Genomic DNA, 16,141 nt, shown 5'->3' with positions numbered 1-16,141 from the left:
AGGATGAACAATCCCAGCTCTCCCAGCCTTTCCTGCCAGCACAGCTGCTCCAGCCTCTGCCCACCCTGGGGCCAACTCTGGACTCTCCAGCAGCTCCATGTCCTTGCTGTGCTGCCCCCATGGTTGGAGGCAAGTGGGTCTCACCTGGGGGGCAGAGAGGCAGAATCACCTCCTACAGACAGGGAAGACAGCACAGGGCTGAGGGGATCTGTCCAGGGATTCCTGGAGAGACTGGACTCCGCCCAGGAGTACAGCCCTGCTGAGGGAGGAGTGTTTCACCACCCACCTCCCGCTGCAGCTGCCGGACTCTGCCCCGCCTCGGCAGGACTCGGTGTTTCGTCACAGAGCTCAGTTCTGCTCCCATCCGCAGTGACTCATCTGGCTCCCACACCAGCCCTGAAGTGGCCACGGATCACCCACTGACCTGAACCACAGGCTGCCTCTTCCCCGCGCTGAACACCGACCAGCAAACCCCTGAGCCATCCCAAAGCCCACGGGAAAAGAGCTCAGTGCCTCAATCCCACATCCCCAGCAGAACACCAAGGGGAGGACCTGGCACAGCACAGACCTCTGGCAGTTTGAATGCTCTGGAAAGGGAACGCACGGGAGGAGCTGGAGCTCCCCCCGGATGGAGCCCAGAGGGATTTTGCAGCTCCCTGTGGATTGGGGCTCATTCCCGCAGGTGTGGGGACACCGGCCCCGCGCCCAGCAGTGGGATGGGTGTAGTCACCTCCCCGTCCCGAGGCAGGAGCTGCCAACAGCCTGGCGGTGTCCCTGGGAATGTGTGACTCACCACAGCCCCGGGGCTGCTCTATATTTAAGCATTACGGAGGCAGAAATGAATGCACCGAGTCAGGAGCTGCCTATCCCGAGGTCAGGATGAAGTTCAGAACCCAGTTGTCAGAGTTCACCACCGTGGCAAACAGCATCTGTATCCCCTGAATCTTTAAAGAGAGAAAAACTGACACGGGGAGAGGGGATTTACAACTGCAGTGGGTCCCAGCATGGCCAGACAACCTGCAGGTGCCTGGTGTGGCCACCCGTGCCAGGAGGGTGCTCTGATACAGCTGCTCAGCAGCTCCCGAGCAAACTCTGGGCATTATTTTTACTCAATCCTACATTTTCCCGGTGTTCAGACTTTACAGTCTGGGTGCAACCGAGCTATTTGCAGCTGGACTGGAAACGCCTCAGGAGACTGAAGTGGGGAGGGGAGGGAAGGAAGGAAGCAAAGAAGGAAGGAAGGAGAGTGGCTCATCCCCGGGGCAGGGCCAAGGGGCTGCCACGTTTTGGCAAAGCACTTAAACTGCTTTTTATTCACAAACCCTTGCTCCAGGACAAGGGACAAATAGGCAGGAAAGTTTCTGATTCCTCTTTTCCCAGGATCCGCACTTTGCCAGCTCCTCCCTCCCCACCCTGTTCAGCTTTCCTAACTAATTCCAATGGATTTTGCAAACAGCCCGGGCTCCAGAGCCACCCCCTCCAGGCTGCACGTCCTGCTCATGCCACATTCCCTGTGGTTTGCATCCTCTGCAGTCCTTCTGGCATTTTCCCCCTCCCTATCCGCCTTCAGCACCACATGGATCAGCCACCAGGGACCAAGAGATGACAAAGAAAGCTGTGCTCTGGAATTGCCTCCACAGCAAGCCTAAAAGGCTCCACATTAAAAGCAGGGCACCAAGCATGGACACCCAGGGGCTTGACGTATTTTCCAAGCCATTCCTAAATAGCTGGTTTGCTCTTTTTGACATTAATTTCTGCCAGGCTGTTGGTCAGGGCTGGGAGCACTGGGACTGCAAGCTGGAGTGGCCCACAGGGCAGGGACTGAGCCAGCAGAGTCACCAACAGCTCCATGCACTGTGAGACACAGTGTGGGGCTGTTATGGCCAGTCTTCCCTGCACTGGGGCTCCCTGACAACAAATTCCAGTGACCATTTCCACCCACACCTGACAGCAGTCCCCAGCATGGTCTGAGCAGCAAGACAGGCCTGAGCCCTCCAGAAAAGAAATCCTGACTTCACCATCCTCTGCTTTGTGCCAGGGGTGCCACAGGCATCACACAAGGCTCACTGGAGGCAGGAGCTGGCTGCTTCCCAGGATCCAGGGAACAGACTCTCTAGGAGCAACCTGGCACCTCCAGCTGAACCCAAAACATCACCCTGATTTCTCACCAGGCATTACTGTGCTCCCCCTCCTTGTCTGCAGCCTGGACACTGCCAGCCTCCCTTCCCAAAAGCTGGTTTGAGGTTCCCCTGGGACCTCCTCCACTCCTCACATGTGCCCTCAGGCAGGGACTCAGCCCAGGCTGTGCTGGGCCCCAGAACAGAGGGAACAGGAAGGCAGCAGCTGCCTCTCCCTGCACAGCATTTCACAGGAGTTGGACCAACCACCTTTTCTGCTCCTCCTTCCCACTTCTCTGAATTACCTGTCTGAGAAGCCAAGGCTTGGCTGTGGACTCTCCTCCTGATCCCATTTCTGGGGCACCCCACACATGGCAGAAAGTCACAGGCAGTGCCATGGGGCTCTGACCCTTCAGAAGAGGCAGCACAGAGGGGCTGAGTCTCCTGCAAAACAGTAAAATGCCAGAATTTGCATTGTCTTTGCTGTATTTTTAAAAGCCCTGCTGCCCAGCTCCCCCTGAGGGGCAGTGCTGTGCTGGGACACATCCCAAAAGTTTTCTGAGAGCAGCCAGAGCCTTCCTATGCCGTTTCCCTTCCCTGTTCTTCATCAGTGGTTTGTTCTGTCTTTTGCTGCTCTGTTCATCTGTTTCTTTTTAATGAGTAACTTCTCTGAACTGTCCCACAGCTGAGCAGGCTCCTGGGTCCTGGCAGACCCAGCCCAGACCAGAGCCAGGACCAGCAGCTCTCCCACCAGCCCCTGCTCTGGCTCAGGTGTGGGTGCCAGCCCCTCCTCACTCAGGGTCACCAATGCCACCTGTTTAATTTGGCAGTGATGGCATTACACCGGAGCTGTAACAACCAGCCATGCAACATCAGCCTTCAGGAGCCAGAGGTGATGCCAAGGAATTGCCCTGAAGGCAGTGTTTGTCATCCCAAACTTCTGAGAGCTGCTCAATCCACCCCTCCAAGGCTCTGCAATCCCCGAGGCTTGGCCAGGAGCGATCCCCCCAGCAGCCAGGCTGGGTGGGTGTCTCAGTCCACCCCATCACGTGCCCAGGAGGCCTTGGGAAAAGGCAAGGGCTGCTCCTTGGTGTGTTGATCTATTGCCTGAGCAGCAGGAATTCTGGACAAAGAGAGACTGTCCATCTCCCAGCAGGCTGGGCAGGCAGTGAGGTGGGCCAGGCAGTGCCCTGCAGGGTAGGAGAAGGGTGCTGGGCAGTCAGAGCCCCTCAGTCCCCGGGAGAGGTCCCTTTTGGGGAGCTGGTGCCGCGGGGCCAGTGGGATTGTGCAAATCACACCTCTGCGGGGTGAACTTGGAACCAATCTCGGCACACTGCACTTTGCTCCGGGACTGCAGTGACCTCATGCCGGCTCCCCGGGCAGCGTTTAAAGTCCGGGGAGGGGGTGGGTGGGTGCCCAGCTGGCTCCCAGTCCAGCATGCGGCGGCTGCTGCTGCCGGCAGCGCTCCTGTGCCTCGCCCTGCGCCCGGGGCAGGGCACGGGGGAGGACAGCAGCCCCCAGACCCCACAGCCAGAGCCCTCCTACTCCGACTGGGGCATCGACACCATCCGGGACGGCTTCGAAACCGTGAACAGCTACTTCGACTCCTTCTTGGAGCTGCTGGGGGGCAAGAACGGAGTTTGTCAGTACAGGTGTCGCTATGGTGAGTGAACTCGCTACTGCTCTCCTCGCCCTTGCTCCTCCTCTTTTCCTCTCCCTGCTTTCCTTCCCCGAGACCACAACCAGCTCCTCCTGTCTGTGCTCATCACAGTCACAGCGTCTCAGCTCGTGCCAGGAGGGGACACTGAGCCCTCATCCCTTCCCCTGCCCGGAACAGCCTGATGTCACAGCCCCTGTGTGGGGACACGAGGAGGGGATGCAGGATTTGCAGGAGGGGACACAGGTCCCCAGGCTGCCTGGACCCATGGAGAGCAGCAGGGAGGGCAGAGAGGCCCCGCAGGGGAGGCTGAGCCCGCAGCCCTGATCTCAGCAACCTTAGGAGTGTCCTTATTCAGCAGTTGTGAGCTGGCCAATGCCGTGGGCTGGAGGAGGGCAGAGAGCAGACCTGCTGTCACCAGGAGGAACCTTTTGTACTCCCGGGGGAATGAGGCAGCTCCCGCTTGCCTTGGACTTTAGAGTGATGGACCAAAAAGGAAGAGCTTGGTTTGCCCTGGGGGCAGGATGAAGGGGGTCTCAGGGAGAGCAGAGCAGGGTGTGCAGAGCTGCAGGGCTGTGGAGTGACACACAGGCAGCACCAGCCACCAGCAGGGTACCTGCTGAAACAACCTGCTTGGGAGCAAGCCAGGGGGTGTCCTACAGGCTGTATCCTGTCCCCAGCCTCCTACAACTGCCCCACAGCACTATCTTGTCCTCTGTAACCTCAGCCTGGCAGCCCCTTTCCCCCAGCTGCATCCCCCCTCCCCCCAGTGACTGCCTGGGCAAGATGCTTGTGAGCACAGCTGGATTTCAACCCTCTCCTTTCCCTGAGCATCAGTTTTCACAGACACACTCCATGCTGGGGGGAGATACCACAGGCTCCCTTTCAGCCTGTGTGCATCCCACGGACCTCCTGCCCCTCCCAGGCCAGCAGCCAACAAGCTGGGACAAACAGATGCTGCAGGGATGCCTCAAGCTCCCTGTCAGGGGCAGAGGGGCCATGTTTAGCCAGAGTGGGGCCACAAGGAGGTTAAAATCAGTCTGAAACTTGTTGAGTATTTTTGGTTTGTTTCTAAATAACGTGTATATACCAGTCCTCCCTCTCCTTCCAGCTCTGCTCCCCAGGCCCCACGCTAAGAGTAAACAGGGAGCAGCAAGGCAGGCACCTCAGCCCCATGGAATGGAGGGGGCCAGGCACCTCAGCCCCACTGTGGCCCTGGTCCCCCAGCCCAGGGCCCCCCAGCTGTGCAGCAGCTCAGGAGGGTCTCATCTGTCCCCAGAGGGTGAGGAAGCAGCCCCCACACACCCCACAGGAGGAGGCCACGTGCCCATCAGGCAGCCTGTCCCCATGCTCACAGTGTGGCAGTCCCAGGCTGTGTGTGACAACCTCCCAGAGACCCACACCATGCTCCAAACTCAGAGCAGAAAGGGACTTGCCCTTCTCTTAAAGCAGAGGCTGAAACCCCTGGCAGTGGGAATAACAGCTGGGACTGCAGGGTGCCTGAGGCAATGCTGGAATTCAGAGCTGGTTTCAGGGCAACTCAGGACTCACCAAATCCTGGAGAAGTCATTGCTTTTGGACACATCCCGAGGCTCAGGCTCTGTCCCTGTGAGGAGCATCTCCAGAAAGCAGCACAAGTCCCTTCCCACAACCTGAGAGCATCCTGTGTTTTACTGGAGGTGTTTTACCTAGAAAGGGAAATGAGCAAGCACATCATTATCCCAGTTCTCATCCTCTGCTGAGCAGCTCATTAATCACTGGCTGAAGGAGGAAACATTGAAACACTGCCCACGTGCCTCCAAGGGTCTTGCTGGTTCCTTCCAGGACCATTTGTCTGTGCCAGTCTCTGCAAATTGTGAGGGCAGAGGGTGCCAGGATGATCCCAAAACAGTGGGATCCAGGCTGTGCCCAGCAGAACAAACACAAACCACCTTTACCACCTTTGTGCTGAATCAGGGCCTGAATGCTTTTTCCCCAGGCACAAAGCAAAACCGATGCCTTCTACTTTCTTTCCTTTCAGCCAAGAAATAGCAATAACAGCTTATTTTGCCCTGGTAAAGGTCAGGACTCACCTGTGATTGCCACATCCATCTTCAGCTGAGCACATGGCACTTGGCTGTTCTGGCTCTAAGACTCTCCTCCCCGTGTTTCAGCAGCTAGTGAGGCCTGAAAACAAACAACTTGATGGATTACTCCCTTAAATCAGGAAATTAGGGTTCCATTGGCATTCACTGGCAAATATCTGCTCCTGCTTGCAAAGTCTCTCTGGGCATAGAAACAAAGAGCCTGAGCTGGGAGTAAAGCCCTTGCAGCTTCCTCCAGCTCTGACCAGGCAGGACTTCAATGCCTTGCCCAGCACTTGCTCCTGAAGGGCTTAAGACAAGGAGGCAGCTCCAGGCTGTGGGAAAAGCGCCTTCCAAGCCAGGCTTTCCAGCACTGCACTGAAGGGCTGTGCTAAGCAGGGGCACTCTGCTCAAAGCCTGCCTGGGGCACAGAAACAACAATGGACCACCCAAAACTGCCAGAAGCCCCGAGCCCATCTATTCAGGCAGGAATACTCAATTCCCCCTGCCCAAGTCCCAGCACTGCAGTGGCTGGGACCTCCTGCATGGCCAGCAGCTGCTCCAGCCAGCTGGCTGCTTTCCAGGCTCTGGGAACAGCCACAACAGCCTGGGGGTATTCAAATGCATCAGGGAAACTCAACTTCAGCTCTAAGGCTGTGCCAATAAGGCAGTGCCCTGAAATATATTTTCTTGCCTGTAAGGATGGGCAAGTAATAAGTGGTAACAGGAGCAGGGAGCTGATGCTCTTGGAGAGTCGTATTTCGGATTTGCTTTTGTTTTCCTGTTAACCAGAAAACAAGGCATGGGAGAGAGGTTAATTGTGGTGTCAGAGTTCACAAAGGGGCACCTTAGGAATTATGAAGCTCTTTCTTCAGAGAGGAAGGGGCAGGTTTCCTACAGGGGCTCGTCCTGGAGACAGTTCAGTGTTTTGTTGATCACCACAATTCTCACCTGAGGGTTTTTTTCCTCAGGGCAACTTTGTAAGGCATTTTAACAGCTGTGATTCAGCTCAGTGGAAGGTTTGCTCTGGAAACAGTTACCTGGGGCTTGGCACTACATGATGAAGTTGGAACTCTCCATGTCCCCACTGTCTCCCCCCTACTCTGACTTATCACCTTGTCCCACGAATTTGCAAAGAGCTGCAGGAACATCACTTACTATCAATATTACAAGCAAGTCATTCAAATTAGACTCCATCCTGCAAAACCCATTGAGGAGTTTCAACTTTGCCTCCTACCTCAGCTCAGGAACATTTGAATTCCGAGTCCCAGTTCTCATCCCTTTCCAAAATAATAACTAGGCTCTCTTGGAAGGGGAAAATTTGCTGTTGGCATCTCACAGCTGGACAGGATTTCAGTTTGGTGTTTATTTGTTGCAAATCTGTTATTTGAACAAAACCACCCTGGCAATTTTTAATCGAGTAGGTGTTCAATTAATTGGGAACACTCCTACATAAGACCTTTGGAGCCATTTGGCTGTAAGGTCTTCTCAAGAGCACGGCAGATTTATGGTTGTATTAACCAGTGGCATTTTAGGTACCTCAACACAAAAAAAGGGGCAGGAGTCTTAAATAATTATCGATGCTGACAAGGGAAAAGCAGTGGAAATTGAGCTTAAAAGAACCCAACCCTGCCTGAAGGGCTGAATTAGATCCATTTTATGTCTGTATAAATCCTCTAGCAATGCTCAGGGAAGCAGAAACTTAACCCTTGATGGGATGGCCTTAGAGAAGGCTCAGCTCACACAGGTTTTTGTTGGAGCAGTGACACAGCTTACACTGTTTTCCCAGAGTGACAGGACCTGAGGGAAGGGCTGGAGCTGTGCCAGGGCAGGGTCAGGTTGGATCTCAGGAAAAGGCTCTTCTCCCAGAGGGTGGTGGGCACTGAACAGGCTCCCCAGGGCAGTGGGCACGACCCCAAGGCTGCCAGAGCTCCAGGAGTGTTTGGACATAAGGTGGGATTGTTGGGGTGTCTGTGCAGGGCCAGGAGGTCACCCTTGTGGGTCCCTTCCAACTCAGATATTCTGTGATAAATGTCTCAACACCCCACTCTGCATTGGAGATCCCTCTTTTATAAATCCAGCTGGGACAGAAACAACCAGAACACACATCAAGGGAGAGCACAGAGAAACTCACAACCTCTCCAGTGGAGAATCCTCTCCCACCTTTGAACACACTCCTTGCACAGTGGGGCCAAGGCACATGAGCAACCTGGAAACTCCTCCTCTCCAAATCAAGGGGGTGTTGGGTTAGATGAAAACAGGGGTGAGGTGGGGATGAGAGGAAGAGGATGAGATGGGGCAGGGAACAGCCACATTTCCACAGGGATGGTTCCCACCTCAGTCCTGAGCACCCACCCCTCACACCCAGAGCACTCTGTCAGCTGTGCACAAAACCCAGGAAGGCTGGGACACAGGAGAGCCTGCATGCCTTCAAAAATCAGATTAAAATGATTAAAATGCTGCTGAAGCTACTGAGTGTTTGCTGGATTTTTTCTGCATTAGGTAAATAATTATTCACACAGGGAATTCTTGGTCCTTTATGCATATTAAAAAGCAGAGTGAGGGAGGGATTAAAGGAATAGAAATGATTTGCAAAGCGTGGCAGTGCATCACCATCTGCAGAAAATGGACCAAGAAGACCTGCCCTGAGCAAGATCAGACATGCAAGGTCAAGCACAATTTTATGGAGATCCACAGCACACCAACACTCCAAGAAGGAAATGAGGATGGAAAGAAACTCCTTTGCCAAGCTAGTGGTGTAACCAGCAGCTTCCTGGAGGAGTTAAAAACCCAGCTGGGTGACCCCAGCTGTGCAGAACTCCCAGGGGGCACATTCCTGGACAGGAATGAACCATTTAGGGATGCACACCAAAGGGGATCTGCCTGCCACTCCTTGCTTTTTGGTGCTACTCCTGGGAAGAGCAGCTTTCCTAACACCTGTGCTTTGTTTCCCAGGGAAGGCTCCGATGCCGCGACCTCACTACAAACCGCAGGAACCCAACGGCTGTAGCTCCCACTTTCTGGGGCTCAAGGTACCCGAAAGTGTATGTACCCCCACACCCACAGCCCCCATTCCCAGCTCACACTCCTGGGAAGGGAAGAGGCTGAGCTGTGCCACGCAGCGGGAACACGTTCAGTGCTGGGCAGCTCGGTGACATTGGGCACACAGCAATACCTGAGTGCAGTCTCCACTCCTGGCCCTTCACCCTCTCCTGGGCCTTTTGGCCTCTGCCAAGCACTGAATTAAACCCACAGGCTTTGACACTGCACCTGCTTGTGATTTTAAAGGCAATTAATGAAATCATATGGAATCGCCAGGAAAGGAACTCCCAGAAGGCTCTCAGAGCAGGAATTGCTGTTTAGCTCGTGCAGCCCATGGAGTCTGCAGCAATTAGGCAGATTCCTGCTCTGAAAGCCTCTCTCTTTGCAGCCCATTCTTCATGTTAGGTTTAGTTCCTTAAACTCTGTTTCACTGCAGACCTTGTGGGTACCTCCTCCTGACACAGGCAATCACCAGTGCAACAAAGGAACAATTCATCTCCTAAATATTACATGAGCAAGGCCAAAGAGAGGAATAATTTATAACAAGCTAACGAGTTCAATGTCTCCAGGAGACAGCCCTTCTGCCCTCTCCATCCCATTGCTCCAAGAGAGCAGAACTCCCCTGACCATGCTGTGTTTGTCCTCAGCCTTACAGGGGCATCTCTGAGAAATAAGGCATTAAAAACATTTAGGGCAGATTTACTAGGCCATAACCCAGGACTTGTCACATTTTGGGAAAAGGAAGAAAGAGAAAAGGGGCTTTTGCCACCACTGACAAGGACTTGGAGCTCTCTGATCAGCTCTGGCAAATGAAAACCAGCAAACGGTCATGGAGGGGCTGTTTCTCACCTCTCTACCAGAGGTTAGTTCCCTGTGACAGAGAGGGGAGAAGGGAATGTGACCTATCCTGCACTGAACCTGCACCACTGCCACCACTTCCTTCAGATGGTGAGGGAGCAGAATGTGTTCCCTCCTGCCTGGGGTAACTTGTGGTAAAGTAGCCCCGTGGGCCCTGCAGCCCCTTACCCTGTTCCAGCTGCGTGAGTCCGGCCAGGACACAGCCCAGGGACACTTCTTTCCTCTCTCCCCAGCTGGATTTGGGCATCCCTGCCATGACCAAGTGCTGCAACCAGCTGGATGTTTGTTATGACACCTGCGGGGCCAACAAGTACCGCTGCGACGCCAAGTTCCGCTGGTGCCTCCACTCCATCTGCTCCGACCTCAAGCGCAGCCTCGGCTTCGTCTCCAAGGTCCAAGGTGAGCTTCCTGCTGGCATTCCCTGTGGAGGGAAGCAGAGATGGCAGGGAGCGTGGGAGAGGGCAAGGAAGAAGCAAAACTGGCAGTAGGGGCAGCACATCTGCCCTACACTTGTCCTGGGTGGGTGAGAACACAGATCAGCCCTCTCTGCCACCAACTTCTGTCCCAAGACCTGGAGACTGACAGTAATTTGCACTGGGGAAACAGTACAGTGTAGAAAGGAAAAAAACCCACTAACAAAAGAACCCTGGAAGCAATTCCTTCCAAGCTTGGATGCCCTTCCAGAGAGTTCAAACACCTTCATGGGTTACCAAAACCTTCCAGAGCCAGAAGGCCACACACTGAACCTGTATGTGCCCAAGGGCCACAAACTGGGAGAGCCAAGGACGGGGCTCTTGGGGATCTGGTTGCCAGATAAGAGATCAGGATGGCAGCAGGGACACACCACAGTGTAGGTGGTGGCTGAGCCATTGGAGACAGGTCTGGATTGCTGAGAAGTGCTAACAAAACTCTAATGTTGTGTCAGGAGCTCAAGTGCCACCCTGGTTTTGCTTAATTTTAAAAGCCTCATTCTACAAGTCTGAGAAGAGCCCTTTGGTAAGGGCTGCGTTTGGCAACCTCTGCTGATGCCCTGCTGTCAAGGTATCCTTAAATATGCCTTTGTTTTCCAAAGGTGCAGCCTGATTAGGGCCCATGGGAGGTCTGTAACACCAGTACTAGGGCAGATGCTTCCCACCTTGTCACAAATAAATGTTTGGAAAGACTGCTCAGATCAGCAAGAGAAAACAAAGATACGGACTGAGATAGAAGTGCCACAGGCTGAGTACAGCCAGTCTTTCATGGTCACCCTTATCTCCAGGTCCTCAGGCAGCCATCTTCCTCCTATCTCTTCACAATTCCCCTGCTAATATTTCAGACCACTCCTTTTTGCTTCCTGCCTGGAGCAGCAAAGCAAACACAGATCCTTCCTAGGGAGTTAAGGTGGAGCACAGCCCACGCTGCTGGGCTGAGCCAAGCCACTTCTGCCTGTCACCAGGCAGGACTGGACTCCTCCAGCATCCCTGGTTGCTGCAGGAGGCACAGGTATCTCCAAGGAACCTCCCCTGCCCTTGTCTTGTGCTCCACACCTGCTGCTCCCTGTCCCCAGGGCTGCTCTGAGCAGCCCCTGTCAAACAGTCCTCCTTCCACACTCACCCCAGCTCTGACCTGGGATCCTCTCCACTGCATCACCAGGAGCTCAGGGAAAGCAGCTGCACTCCCTTGGGGTGGGCACAACCATCCCAGCTGCAGCAGTGCCAGTTCAACAAAGCCTTGGTTTTCCCACCGACTCCCCACAGCCTCTCCAACTGAGCAGACTCCCAAAGGAGCAGGAGCTCCCAGGTGCTTGGAGAGGCTGAGATGGGAGAAGACAGTCCCAAAGGCAGGGCTTTCCAACATTTATTACACACCCAGAAATCAGTGTTATGCCAGTGAGTAAACCCTAAAGTCCTAATATGGACCAATTTATACACTGACAAGTGGTTTCAGGGTTATTGTTTGGGACGAGGAGGGGCTGGCAGTCAGCTGTTCCAGCTGCAGGAGGATTTGTCATGCTGGCATCATAACTCCCCAAAAGCACAAAAAGGTTGGTTAATGGTGGCTATGGGCTAAACTGAGGGCAGAGGGAGCCAGGAAAGACAGCGATGTGGAGGTCTCCTGGGAAATCTGCTTGGCAAACAGTGCTGTTTGCAGAGCCTCAGGTGATGCCTCAACCTGAGAGAGGCAACAAAGGAGGGGGTGAGAGGGGAGAGGAACGAGTGTCCCCTGGGGAGCAAAGAGCCCCCAGGTGTGCAGAAGGGAACCTCTGGGTTTATACAAACAAATCCCAGAGACAGGATGACAGCCCTGGAGTGCAAACCCCACAGAGCTCAGGGCAGGGCACTGCCACACCCCACAGTGCTGTCACTCACCTGCTGCCCTGTCCCTGTTCCACTGCCCACCCCTGTCCCTGTCCCACGGAGCTCAGGGTAGGGCACTGCCACACCCCGCGGTGCTGTCACTCACCTGCTGCCCTGTCCCAGGGAGCTCAGGGCAGGGCAGTGCCACACCCCGTGGTGCTGTCACTCACCTGCCGGCCCCATCCCTGTCCCACTGCCCACCCCTGTCCCTGTCCCAGGGAGCTCAGGGCAGGGCAGTGCCACACCCCGTGGTGCTGTCACTCACCTGCTGCCCTGTCCCAGGGAGCTCAGGGCAGGGCAGTGCCACACCCCGTGGTGCTGTCACTCACCTGCCGGCCCCATCCCTGTCCCACTGCCCACCCCTGTCCCTGTCCCAGGGAGCTCAGGGCAGGGCAGTGCCACACCCCGTGGTGCTGTCACTCACCTGCTGCCCTGTCCCTGTCCCAGGGAGCTCAGGGCAGGGCACTGCCACACCCCGCAGTGCTGTCACTCACCTGCTGCCCTGACCCTGTCCCACGGTGCTGTCACTCACCTGCTGCTCTGTCCCTGGGCCACGGTGCTGTCACTCACCTGCTGCCCTGTCCCTGTCCCACGGAGCTCAGGGCAGGGCACTGCCACACCCCGCAGTGCTGTCACTCACCTGCCCACCCCTGTCCCTGTCCCACGGAGCTCAGGGCAGGGCAGTACCACACCCCGCAGTGCTGTCACTCACCTGCTGCCCTGTCCCTGTGCCACGGTGCTGTCACTCACCTGCTGCCCTGTCCCTGTCCCCAGCCTGCGAGTCGGTGGCCGACACCGTGTTCAACGCCGTGTGGACGCTGGGCTGCCGGCCCTTCATGAACAGCCAGCGCAGCGCCTGCGTCTGCAGCGAGGAGGAGCGGGATGAGCTGTGAGGAAGAGCAGCTGTGCCAAGGGCCCCCTGCACACAGAGACTTCAAGGCACCCACCCCAGTGGGCACAGCGGGGACAGCCTGGGCACACGGGCAGCTGTGCCTGCTGCCACCACAGCTGAGACCCAACGGCCCTGCTGCCCCTTTCCAAGTCCATCAGCCGGACAGTTCCAATGCCAGTTTTCTCTACAGACTGATATGGGGAGGCAAGAACTCTCTAATTTGCAGTGCAAGGCATTAAGTTTCTGCAGCCCTTGTGAAATTCCCAGTCCATGGACGTGCCATTTACATTTTTCCACCACTGGTGACAGACTGAAGGGGGAAATTTGCTCTCAGTACTTCGCTGACACCCATCCCTGACATTTCCATCCCATCATTACACACCCTGACAACCTGCATGTTTAAATAGGTGGTGGATCCTAAAACAATTTAAAGCATATAGAGATTTGGTAAACATGAGAAGGACCTGAGGTGTTTGTGATAAAGGCATAACTCATATTTGGGACCAAAGCCCACCCCCCTCTCAGATGTGAAACCACAGCCCTCTCCCCCAGTCTCAGGAGACAAAACTGCTTTTCTTTGGCAGTGCCATCCACACCTATTTAATTATTTCCCTCCTATACTATTTAACAAAGGTTTTCCCTTAGGATCTCTTTTTACACAAAATGCTTGGGTATCCACTCCCATCTTTTGCATGAGGGAAACAGGAGGCTCACAGTGGCCTTTTGGATGAGATATTCCAAATTCTGGAGGCTTATCTGTCAGATGACAGGGCTTATGTGCTACCTCTGTGGGGCTGCTATCAGCAGCCTCAGACACCATTCCTCTACAACGTGGTTAATGCTCCCATCTGTTATGGGGAGCTTTTACTGCATGCAAAATTAGAATTTAAAGTGGTCTATGGCATTTCATCTACACACAACATTGGCAGACAGCTTTCAGCTGGGTTTCTGGTTGAAAGGAAGTTGTTTCTGGGCGCTTGTGCCGTGCCACGTAAATATTTCAGCGGCTTCTGCAAACATATTTATGATTATGTTCTTCCATCTGCCATGGAGAAGTTAAGGCTGCAGAAGGGTGATTTAACCAGAGTGGAAAGAGTCTGTCTTAGTTACTTTTCTTCCAGTTTGGGTTTAAATATGTGCAGGAGCTATGAATTATTTAAGCCTCGTACTCCTGTTCTGGCCAGTCACCTTTGCTTTGCAAAGAACAGAAGTAAGATGTTCAACTGGCCCCAAACAGGCTGAAATAGGAGCCCACTGGTATCCAGACCAGGAAAATGGAAGTGACTCTAATGCTTTCCATTAGAGAGGACCTTAATTTACACTGACCTTTCCCAGCTGGGCTAATGCCTCTGGAGAGGGAATACTGCACTGCCAAGGCTCGTCGCTCTGTGTGTCTGTCACAGCACGAGTCTGGACAGACAGCCTTGATTATCCATCTAAGAAACACATGGTTTTGGCCAGGGATGGGAAGGAAACATTCCTCATTCCAGACACTTCCCAAACTTTGTATTTTGTTGTGAAATGGTGCCTGTTGCCTGTTTAAATGTGAAATACTCTTATGATTAAATGACAAAGAAATTAAAATGTCTGTATTGTCTACACTCAAAAGCCAACTGCCTGGTAAATGTCTTAAAATATTTTATAGTTCAAGTGATATCAAAGGCAAGCAACTGCTGATGACATACACTGGAGAAATCAAAGGATTCTGGACAAAATGTCCCTATCCAGACACTGATGGGTTGGAGACACCAGTAACATAAATCACAATTTCTTCATTCTTTCAGACCACTATTCATCCCCAAACCCTACAGCCTGCTGCACACAGGACAGCTGCTGAATGAGTGCATTTTAGCCTGTGGTAATCTGAGAAACCCCACCAGCAGCTCTACAAGGAAACTTCTGAACCTCCAGGAGGTGGTAGTGACTCAAGGAAACCACCAGATAATCCTGCATAGGAGAAACCAGTGCATGAACTACAATAAAACTTCATTAAAACTAAAAATTACTTCCCCTCCACGCTGCTGTCCAGTGGTGTATGGCCCTGGAAGGAGCTGAGCATGGGATTCTCTGGGTTGATGCACAAACTCTGGGTTCACCCTCACTTTCACCCTGCTCTGGACAGGAAGATGACACTGCTCATCCTGTGGCTTCTCATGGACTTTATGTCTTGGCAGGATTTTATTCCCAACTCCTTCTGATTTCAGCCCATTCAGCCAATGTGTCCTTCCCCAAACAGCAATCTCTGCTTCCACTGGGGGTGTAAAAGCAGGGACTAGGGCAGCAGGTGTTCACTCCTGGACATCCCAAGCCATAGCATCTCCTCCTTGTGACTCCTCCAGATTATTTGACTAAAAAGCTGCAGAGTGGAAAAGCTGCTCCTCATGAATTTGTCAGGAAGAACCAAATGACTCAGGAAAGGAACCTCTCCCTCCATCACTCCCTCACATCCCTTTCACAGAAACAAACACCACCAGTTGCCTCTCCAGAAAGCACCAGATCATTCATTTCATTTCCCAGCACTTGTTTTATCAAAACAAGTGTATTTAGCAGGGGCTGCCTGAACAAAAAAGTGACAGCAGAAAACTGCCCATGTGGTCCTAATACAGATGTGAATCAGCAGAACTGAAATCCTATGAGGAGGCTTGTTCCTCTCTTTCTCTTTTACATATGGCCAGATAACTCAGGAAAAGTGACTTTCCACTTATACCTACTTATCATCACGGAAATGATGATTTACTCTAACATACAGACATATTCCCAGATTGCAGAAGCAGCCATGAAGCCATTTACAAAAGTCACGAAACCCTCAGCCCATTAAATGCCCATTCCTCACTGGAATCTCACTTGCCAGAACAAATAAATCTGTGAAATGGAATATTGCTGAGGTGATTTGTGACTCCCTTCTAAATGATCCCTTCAAAGGGGCTCCTCATCCATTTGAAAGCAGCAACAAATCTTTTTTTGCAGTAATTTGGCTGTTTTCAGCCAAAGCAGAATGCAGGTACTGAAGGGTAGGGGGGCTTCCAGGGGACCTCCAAACACTCAGGACGGAGCTGCACACGGAGGAGCCTCTTGCAGAGAACCTCAGGAACACACTGCAGTGCCACAGCCAGTGGTGGAGATGGATCCTTCCTCTCTCATCCTCATTGCTGTCTCTCCTTTGTCCTTCCCTGCTT

At 53.6% G+C, this 16,141-nt stretch overlaps 1 protein-coding gene and 1 long non-coding RNA gene across 3 annotated transcripts; one reads left to right on the top strand and one right to left on the bottom strand.

Annotated features, from left to right (window-relative positions):
- Nucleotides 1–2,486: 2,486 nt before the first annotated feature.
- Nucleotides 2,487–5,919, bottom strand: LOC139675923 (uncharacterized). The gene is made up of 3 exons (XR_011698561.1): nt 5,847–5,919; nt 5,326–5,462; nt 2,487–2,561 (listed from the first exon to the last, which is right to left on the bottom strand). It is a non-coding gene; the product is annotated as an uncharacterized lncRNA (long non-coding RNA).
- PLA2G12B (phospholipase A2 group XIIB) lies at nt 3,542–14,573 on the top strand. 2 transcript variants are annotated; one of them, XM_071564160.1, is made up of 4 exons: nt 3,542–3,780; nt 8,793–8,869; nt 9,971–10,136; nt 12,848–14,573. In XM_071564160.1, the coding sequence occupies exons 1-4, from the start codon at nt 3,555–3,557 to the stop codon at nt 12,964–12,966; spliced, it is 588 nt and encodes a 195-aa protein (XP_071420261.1). In that variant the 5' UTR covers nt 3,542–3,554; the 3' UTR covers nt 12,967–14,573. The 2 variants fall into 2 exon arrangements, with proteins under 2 accessions (XP_071420261.1, XP_071420260.1); XM_071564159.1 differs by having other exon boundaries at nt 8,793–8,881.
- The last annotated feature ends 1,568 nt before the right edge of the window (nt 14,574–16,141 follow it).

Source organism: Pithys albifrons, chromosome 9, assembly GCF_047495875.1.
Source record: "Pithys albifrons albifrons isolate INPA30051 chromosome 9, PitAlb_v1, whole genome shotgun sequence".
In the NCBI taxonomy this organism is placed as follows: Eukaryota; Metazoa; Chordata; class Aves; order Passeriformes; family Thamnophilidae; genus Pithys; species Pithys albifrons.
This window is presented reverse-complemented; position numbering and strand designations above follow the sequence as displayed.